The sequence below is a fragment of the Danio aesculapii genome, chromosome 12, assembly GCF_903798145.1.
Source record: "Danio aesculapii chromosome 12, fDanAes4.1, whole genome shotgun sequence".
Lineage (NCBI taxonomy): Eukaryota > Metazoa > Chordata > Actinopteri > Cypriniformes > Danionidae > Danio > Danio aesculapii.
In genome coordinates this window covers 11,661,363-11,671,666 of record NC_079446.1, presented here as the reverse complement: position 1 = coordinate 11,671,666, position 10,304 = coordinate 11,661,363, and the positions used below count along the sequence as shown (strand labels likewise).

General features: G+C 36.6%; 1 protein-coding gene across 3 annotated transcripts in view; it reads right to left on the bottom strand.

Moving 5' to 3' along the window:
• The window catches only part of mpp2b (MAGUK p55 scaffold protein 2b), an 88,947-nt gene continuing 78,643 nt past the window's right edge, over positions 1 to 10,304 (bottom strand). For all 3 annotated transcript variants that reach the window (XM_056469790.1, XM_056469788.1, XM_056469789.1), the window contains 4 exons: positions 9,514 to 9,675; positions 9,181 to 9,383; positions 8,121 to 8,249; positions 1 to 923 (listed from right to left, as the gene is read on the bottom strand). In XM_056469790.1, coding sequence (XP_056325765.1) covers positions 747 to 923; positions 8,121 to 8,249; positions 9,181 to 9,383; positions 9,514 to 9,675 — 671 coding nt within the window. In that variant the 3' untranslated portion in view covers positions 1 to 746. The remainder of the gene's footprint in view (positions 924 to 8,120; positions 8,250 to 9,180; positions 9,384 to 9,513; positions 9,676 to 10,304) is intronic.

Sequence of the window (10,304 nt, the reverse complement as noted above, 5' to 3'; positions counted from 1 at the left end):
TTTGATTTGAGTTGATAGTATTTTATTATTTGAGAAGAAAGAGTGTGGAGCCACATGAGAGACTTGGTGAAACTAGTACAGCTATGTAGGAAATCACTTCCCTTGGGCAACGGTCAATTATACAGTACAGCGTCATTATAGAAAAATATATGACTGCAGAGCGCTGCGATTGATCACAGTGAAGGATTCTAGAATTGCTGGATTGGAATGATAAAATTTGATTATTTTTACTTTAGTCCATCAGACTAATCAAATAATACACATCATTGTTGCTGTTTTTAAACTGAAATATAAAGTACCAACAAAGGTTACGAGAAAGAATACAAACAAACCAGAACATGCACAGGAATATGACAACCGTAGACACGCCAAAACACTCTTCAGTTCTGCGTTCGATACATCAAAACGAAACCATCCCTGCAAAACACTATGTAATCATACAGCATCGATACATCCAACATGGCTCTGAATATCTTCAGCGTAACGTAGGGTGCTAAAACATATTCTACAGTCTCTATACAAATATACAGCCCTACTTTCACAGGAATAACAAACATACAGCACTGTACAGAACTCCTTTAGAACAATACAGATATACAGATCAGTTCGCTTCTTTACAAAATAATAATCTAGCTTTGTGTTGTATTGTCATGTTTATTTTATTTTTTTGTGCAAAAATTTGAAGGAACAGGCAAGTTCACGTAGATTACAGCAGTTACCTGGAGCTCTGGCCACTGTGAGGAGACTTAGAAGACCCAGCTGACGGGAACCCACTGCTGGTCTGTGTTGAGTCTGTCCAGAGCCCGTCTGAGGCTGCGATACGCTCCGTCCAGGTTATCGTTCACTATGCTCAGGTCAAAATAGTGACTGTACGCCCTCTGGATCCTTTCGCTCTCGTCTACCGTCCGTTTCAGTTCTGAATCCTGGGAAGAATCGGAGAGAAATCGCCAATGTTCATCAATCATTCAGACAACAACAGTAATTCTTAAAGTCTCTGTGCTGAGACTTTTATTTCAGTATGTTGATGTACTTCCAACTGAAATTAATTATTGAGTAGGGTGCGGGGCTTTCTCATACCTGTCAACCCTCCCGTTTTTCCCTGGATTCTCCTGTATTTTACAGTTCTATCCCGCTATCATCCCATGAAGGTATTTGCCCGTATTTTCAGTCTTTCTCTGAAGGGTGGCAAATAAACATTAAAGAGCCAATCCTCCCTATACGCAACCCATACCTCCAAACCACCAGGGGCTGCCCTTTGTTCTTAAACATGAGTCTGTTCTGTGCTTTCGCTTTGTTTAGGCATAAAAACACTTTGAAATAAATATAAAAATGTCTGGATTCCCTTTCCTTTTCATTACAGGTGCCGTCTTCCCTTCATATGCAATCCTCAAAACAGTCATATAGCGGTGCATGACTGTCAGCTGACGCACTCCATAGTGATCAATGGATGCTGTTTCCCAAACAGATTCTGTACACGCAATTTGAAGTGAAGTGGAAGTTTGGGTTTTGGGTGTGTGTTTAAACAGACATATACACATAATTAATAATAATAATAATATCTGAAATGTCGATCTTGGTGTTTTTTTTTTTCAAACACAACTAATTTCGTCCTAAATTAGCAGAAAAATTAGGAAAGCAATCGAATGCTTCCATTATAACGTTAGATGTGTGCATTTTAGGGGGGGTAGGGGGGGATCCCTTATTATGGTGGGCATATCCCTTATTTTCACATCCTAATGTTGACAGGTATGCTTTCTTATTGCGCATCATTCACTTATAGGAAACTAATGGTAAGAGGGGTTGTGGCTGAAGCAGTCAAACTGATGTCAACAGAAAAAGACCACAGGAAGCAAATAGATCCTTTTCACATGACATCACACGGAGTCCGGTTTTACTCAGTGTATCGATACTTCCGCCTTCACTACTCCCCATTGAGAACTCACCCAGTCAGCTGTATATTTACTACAGTTATGTATACGATGACTACGCCTGTTTTTTGTTGTCTGCATTCAAGGTGAGATGTCTGACATCTAAAAAAATCATTTGAACCAAGAAAATGGGACTTTAAACAGTCTATTGCTTTGTGTTGCTGTCTTTACTGCAGATGAAGTTGGTATGTGGTATGTACTTGTCAGCATTTGTAAAATAAAGAATTCAGATGTTTACACGGGGGCTGAACATGTTTTTATGTCAAATGTATTGGTCACTCTTTATTTTGATGGTCCGTTTGTTGAATTTAGGTTACATTGCATCTACATGTCAACTAATTCTCATTCATAAGTCATAAGTAGACTGTTAGGTTAGGGTTAGGGTTGGGGTTAGTGTAAGTTGACATGTACTTGCAAAGTTTCCTATACTCAGTTAAATGTCTGTTAAAGGAGCAGCATCAGCAGATATTAAGCAGACAGTCTACTAATACTCAAATAGACCATCAAAATAAAGTGTTACCAATTTATTTTTATTATTTTTTGTGTCCTGAAGAATAAGTAATAAATAAAACTGTGGGTGTTTTACTGTTGTTTTTTTATACAGTAGACAGCTTATTCATAACACACATTATTATATTATTCACATTCTACTGCTCAGCTCTCTGACATTTTTTCTGTAGAGGTATTTTATTCATGAACATAAAACATTTATGTCTATTTAATGTCCATATTAAATGAAATATAACAACAATGTTGTATGTGACTCTTACTAGTCAAACAAAATCATTATAAACACCATAAAGACGGCATTTTAATACAGTATTATTAGATTATGAAATTATTTGTAACATTATTAAATAAGAGGTAGCACTAATATCAAATTAAAACCACCCAGTAGGTGGTGGTGGGACACTTGTCTTAAATCATTCAACTGAACAAAATATTAATAGATCAGTAAACAATAAATAATTTATAGACGACATACTTACCAGGTATATGTGAAGAATTTTTCACATGCTGGAACATTTACACATAACAAATAATATAAATTAATATTCATAGCAGCATCAAAGTAAAAATAAATCCATTGTTGATAAAATAAAACTTAACTAAACAAACTTAATTGATAAGTGAAAAGGTATAATAAGATATAATTTCCTTGATAAGGAATAGCTTATTAGTATTCTAAGTAACTTAAACATAATCATATTCAAACTCAGAGAGCAGTTCGGTATTGAAAGACAATCATTCGGACACATGCACAGTACTGTAATAGTCGTAAATCACAACGTGCAATGTTCATATTTTCAGTTGTAAATTTTCCAGAGAGGTCTCCCATTCATTCAAAGGTAAAACAGAACTAAAATACACTGCGTTGCCTGATAGAGGGAAGTGGTGACGTCATCGTGAAAAGGGTCTAGTCAAACTTTGATTGAAGATTACAAAAATAAACATTTCTTTCAGTGGATTAACTTGCACAGATTAATTGCTCACCTAAAGATTAACAATGTGCACTAGCAGAAAAAACATTGTCGATTTTGATTTCACGCAGACTTTAAACATACACTTTGTAATTTTCTCTTGTGGCTCCTCCTTGTGGTTGAGAAGTGCAATAGCCTTTAACAATTTTGAAAAAATATGCCAGACAAAACCAGTTTAAGGTCCCGTTTACACTAATATGTTTTCGTTTAAACAGTTAGAACAGAGACATCTGAAAACGGAGGCGTAGCTGCAGACATTTGGTTGGTTGGTTTCCTCAATATTAAGTAGCCTACACACAGTTCAGTTCTGCATTCTCTCCTTGTAAGTTCAGACTTCACAAGTTTGATATGGAAAACAAACTCCAGAGGACATGTCGGGTAAATCTTCAAAGGGAACAGTGTAGGCTACTTTATAACATCATTCATCATCGTGTAGCTGCATATTTATATGACTATGACTTCATCTTCACTGTATGCATATTTATAACAAAACGGAGCCTATAACATCACTGCCTTCTTTCATTCTCATTGAAAATACAAAACATACCCTGTCTCTTTTGTTGAATATCAGTTTTAATAATCAATAGTGGCCATTATCAAAGTAAAACGTACAATAAGTTTATACATTACAGGAAATAAAGGCAAGCAATCAGTCAAATGTGCAGAATTAGTGTACGAGGTTACATTAATTAACATATTAACTTATCTTTGCGCTCAGCCAAAACACATTACCTGAGAACAAGTAATAGATTCAAAAGACCAAATCGGGGAATATGTCGTTAGATCTAGACAACAAGATAAATTAAATCTCACGTTTAACAAATATAGTGAGATTAGATCCAGCAATAGATTCTTGATGAACCGTCAAATGTGCACAGCTCTCACCTGGGGTCCTGTGCTCAAATTACCCGCTGACTGCCTGGAGCATAGATGTGCGCATACGCTTTAGTGCAAGCCAGAGGGCTCTATTTTAATGGTCTAGGCGCAAAGTCTAAAAGGCATTAAGGGCATGTCTGAATCCACTTTTGCTATTTTAAAGATAGGAAAACACGCTCTGCGTTGCGGCGCATGGTCTAACAGGGTTGAGCATATTCTTTTAATGAGTTATAGGTGTGTTTTGAGAATAAACCAATCAGAGTCTACTCTCCCATTCCCTTTGAGTCAGTTGTGTCCAGAGATGTATAGTAACGAAGTAGAACTACTTCACTACTGTACTTAAGTACTAAAAGGCAGTATCTGTACTTTACTGGAGTATTGTTTTTTTCTCCTACTTCCACTTTTACTTAAGTACATATTTTCGATGAGTTTAATACTTTTACTCCGATAGATTTTTTATGAGCTGCATCGTTACTCGTTACTAGAGGTATCAAAATGGTCGATATCGGTTCAGTAATAGATCATAACAGGTTATTACGTACTGACGTCATTTATCTCCTATGTGCGGTGTCGCAATACTATGGCGAAGGACGGAGGCGCGAGGGCGAGTGAAGGCGGCACAGCACACGAGCCGCTATTTCACTACTACAGAGATATATTGTGAGACTCAACTGTTCATCTCCTCTTGGCTGTTAAAGCGATACTTGTGGATCCAGACCTGGGCGTGTATGAGGTGCAAGTTTTCTCCACTGTGTCTATTATAGATTAACCGCGTGATTATAACCGCGTATTATACATACATAGACTGTAACCGCGGCTGTTCTTCCCGCCATCAGTGAACAACGCTTTCATTTCTAAAGCCGATAGCAGCCCTTTCGGTTGAGAAGGTGAAGACAATAACCAATCAAAGGGGTGTAAGACCTCGCCTGTCAGCGTTTAAAAAGCAGGCGGGAGAATATTTGCATTAGTTTATTTGCTATAAATGCTCATGCTGTCTTCTGTGCATGAGTTTTGTTTGATACATTCAGAAAGAGTGTTTTCTTTGAGCGGGTCAAATTAAGGGTACAGTTCATATATATTACTGCTGTATTAAACAGTGTAGACACTCCAAGGTGCATTTGCTATTTACATGGCGGACTTTGTAAGTGGAAAAACTGAACACGAAAACAGTTAAGAAAACAGTTAAACAGCATCTGCAGCAAGAGGAGCTTAATCCATTCGGCCCTTACTTTCACTTTCACTCTTTTGTGGATAAGAAAACCGTGTTGTATACTCTCCACTGAAGACATCCATACGCCTACATAATTAATTTTGTTTGTTCAGGTGCAAAGATTTGTTTCAAAACTATTTCTAGATTCAGTTCTAATTTCCAACAGATGTATAAAACAATAATAACGAAGTGTGGTCAAATACAAAGACATGTCCTATGCCCCATATGGTCCAAAACCTGACAGGTGGACAAATCTAAGCTTGTTTTTATTAAAAGAAATATAAATATGCGTATAATAAATAAAACTAACGATAACAATAACATTATACAAAAGTTGTTGTGAATAAACAAAAAAAAAAAACCCGGAGCGAAGAAGACATGGAGGCAGTGGTTTTTATATTTATGCAGAAAATATTAATTTTTGTAACATTTTAATGCTTTTTCATTTGTAAAGATATTTGCATATTGCTGTACATCCTGTGTGTATTAAGTAATGTTTAAGCGAGGTGCACAACTGACGCGCTGCGCTGGACTTTAGACCTGCTCTCAGCTGGTCTATTGAGTAATCTATTTTAGTTCCTCAACACGCAACAACGTGCCTTTACACACCTCGTTTTTAGACCAGAATGCCTATGGGCGCACATATGAGCGCAAATGTATTTGCAATTTAAACAGCGTAGTGCAAAACATCAAAATGACACTTGCGTCGAGCTGAAACTAGCAAATAACATTTGCGTCGCGCCTTGCGCTACATAGCGCCGCATGTATGATAGGGCTCAGAGTGTGTGGTCTCATGATGTGCGTTTTCAGTGGTGTAGTGTGGACGGAGATCTGTTCAGAAATGCTAGGTGAAATGCCAGTGTGGACGTGGATTGATTTCATCCTAAAATGCCGTTTTGAAACTAAAACGTATTAGTGTAAACGGGGCCTAAGTTGACACTTGTTTGGAAACCATCTCCACGACCATGTAAAACAGCGTGTGTTGTGTAACACTACATTGTTCAACAAATGTTATCACATGGCAGCCTGGCTCTTTCAGCTGTCAACGTCTAAGGGTTTAAGCACGTCTGATAAAAATCTACATTCAGCCATGTGTCCAAATCACTCTCTCGCTTTTTTTTTGCTTCCTCCATCAAAATCCTCTTAGGCTTTTTTGAGTCTGCCATGGCACTCATGTTAGTGTTGATTCTATATCAGATTGTTTCATCTCACAGTTATCTTTGGCTAACTCCACCTGGCCATATATATATATATATATATATATAAATAAAATATATATATATAAATATATGTATATGTATATGTGTGTGTGTGTGTGTGTGCGTGCGTGCGTGCGTGTGTTCATATACAGCCATATGGACACATCCAAATTATAGGTAATATATTTGTAGGGGTAATATATATAACATAATAGATAATATATTTACGTAACATATATGTACATATTTTTAATTCTAATAGTTGAAAAAAAGGAATATTTTGACATGTATGACACATTTTATATATGTAAAATTCATATAAACTACTGTCACATATGCAATTTGGATATATTTCTATATATCAGATTTCTATTTTGAGATCTGTGTTTCCATCAGTCTGGTCTTGTTGATTTGGTCACAGGTTCTCCTCTACATCAAAGTGGTATTTTCCTTACTCAAAAATCTTGAAAAGAACCTTCTGTCAATGTGAATCCATGCCTGACATTGGTCTGCTGTGATTGGGTTCTTACATACAGTAATGTGAAATATGAAAACATTGTCTGTAAAAGTGGTACATGGATGGAACAAAGAAACCATAAATATGGAATAAGGATGAATAAAGATGAAATCTATAGATAATGTAGTACAGTTGGGTCATCTACTGTGGTAACTATCCTAAAACTTTCATCATCTAAACATGTAATATTGTACATCAGTTTCCACACATCAAGAGTAATGCAACAGTTATTTATCATTTTGAGTGCTTGGAGCTGTTGATAATAACATCATGTTAAGGAAATGAATACGCATTTATTTCGAATGTAGTGTTTGAGTTGCATTTAAAATGGGATCAATTTAATGTTTAATTGTATTATATTCAATAGGTGATCTTAGTTTAATGAACAAAGTATCTTTGACTTGTGTGTGTTGTATCCAAGCATTTGAAAAAAGAGTTCAGAGTTTTGCAAAAACATACAATTTTGGCAATGGTTGTGAATTTTGTGTCTAGAGTTTTGAAAATTGACACCAGAGTTCTGAAATTTGTGGCAAAACAATTGTAAAAAACTGTAATTATGATAACCGAATCCTTATGGATACTAATATGCAGTTCGTCTCAAAGAAGAACCTGTTTATAATGCATACAGTAATCAAAAATATGTATTTTTCTGAATGGATGGTAGCAGTTTTGCTATTATTAGGCTAGTTTATATTGCTACTAGGCTAATTTGGTTTTTTTCACACTGGTCATTTGCTATTTTTATTGCAAAAACCTGTTGCTCACCCAAAGTTTCAAGTTTATTTCAGGCAACAGAAGGCAGATCTGGTAGCAGCAGAATTCAGCTAGTTTAAAGTTGTTTTTCCACATATATTTTAGAGACATTATTTTAAGGTCGAAAACTTAAGCTCTCAAAGGAAAAACATTTACCGTCATCTGTTTAGTCACAACACCAGCTTCAATGGCAGATCTGTTCATGTCCTTCAGAACCTCAAAGTTTGGAGCTTCGATAAACACCACATATGGAAGAAACTCAGCTGTCCGCAAAACTTTGAGTGCCTGTAAAAACAAAAGGTCACATTAAACGTCAGTTAAAACAGGTAGAGACGTCCCCTTAAACACAATACACATTTCCTTTAATAATATAATAAAGTAAAAAATAACAAAAAGTAAGGGTGATACAGTGGCTCAGTTGTTAGCACTGTTGCCTCCCAGGAAGAAGGTCGCTGGTTCGAGTCTTGGCTGAGTTAGTTGGATATTGGCATTATTTTTACTGTTTTATTTAGGAAGTAAAAGACTGTTTGTTTGTTTTTTTAGCTAAAACCATTGTCTAGCTCATCAATCTTAACAACAGAATCTATGTGTATCCGTTTTATCCAGGTAGTCATTGAACTGTATTTTATGAATCTCCAAGCACCACAGTTTTAGCTACAAATCGCTTTTAGTTTTCATTGAAGGAAAAAGGGCAAATACATACGAGATGGGCGTATACATAAATAAAAGTAAAAATGAAACAAATAATGAATTTAATATTACCACTATGGCCCCTCTCTGTAGCAGAATCTACATGACTTTTGATTTAATATTGATTAAAACACTAAAAGAGAATCCCAGTCAGACATTCATCTGAAAGATAAATTGATTCCACAGCTTGATGATTTATTTTGATGATTACATATTTAATTGCCCATATTTACCAGAAAATACATCACAATAGCAGCACTGTAAATTCAAATGGAGTAATTTGACTCTACACTGTAGCTATGATTAAAAGTAAAGAAATGTCCATCAAATTCAAAGTTACTCAATAGCTAAAAGCCTTAAAACCCATAAACACCTTTAAACTACTTCAACTGATTGTATCTCACAAATGTTGATATGCATATAAAATGACAAACCAATTTACCCTATTCAAAATATTATAACTGTAATCTTTATTTGCATTGCTAGAAAACTGACATATAGACACACAGGACACAGAAAAGAGCACCTGTGGATTGACATCCAGAATGCAAATCTTTCCAGAGTCCACAACCTCATGGATGGAGTCGATCTTGGTGCCATACAGATTTCCATCGTACTCCCCGTGCTCCAGAAAGCGACCACATTTAATGTCAGTTTCCATCTCGCTGCGGGACATGAACAGGTACATCTGCCCTTCCTTCTCATCCACCTTGGGTTTACGAGATGTGTCTGTGCACAGCAAAATATGAGGCAGGTTAAAAAGAAGTTACTGAATCCAGCAAGAAGCTCATTTAAAACATGATGAATATTTCATAATTATCACAACATAAATCAGGAATACAAAGGTGAATGCACTGACAGGGTGTGGTGGTTCCGTAGCGGTGCGGGTCTGACACCAGAAGTTTGTTTTTCAAGCTGCGTCGCCCCACGCCCTGAGCACCAATCAGAACCAGCGTCTTCCTGCGGAATGGAGGCACCTTGGCCACTTCCTCGTAGATCCTCAACTCATGCCGGTCAAACTCTGGCATAATATGGTAAATTATCAGATCTCATTTTTTGGTTAATCTGCTATAACCACATATATTATTGATCAGTTCCATTTCAGTCCTATTGTCCTAGTTTTTCCTGAAGTATAAGCCATGTTGTTTGTTATCATAAAATATCTTGCAATGTTTAATTGCCTGTAGACTGATTTTTATTCAGGAATATCAAAAGGATATGACATGTGAATTCAAAGGGATTTATTCAAACACTGTCAGATCTATATAACCTATATTCTCAAACATACTTTCTAATCATACATTCTAATCAATACAGCCATATCACCCTACAGCTCAAGACCGGTTACTCACTGAAGCTAAGTAGGGCCTGGATGGGTGACCAACTGAGAAAACTAGCTTGCTGTTGGAAGTGGTGTTAGTGGAGCCAGCAGAGGGCACTCAACCTGTGGTCTGTGTGAGTCCTAATGCCCCAGTATAGTGAAGGGGACACTATACTGTCAGTGGGTGTCGTATTTCGGATGAGATGTTAAACCATTAAAAATCTTATGGCACTTCTCGTAAACAGTAGAGGTGTAACTCCGGTGTCCTGGCCAAATTCACTCCATCCGCCCTCACCAATTTTCCCCATCCACTCAATTGGCTGCATCCA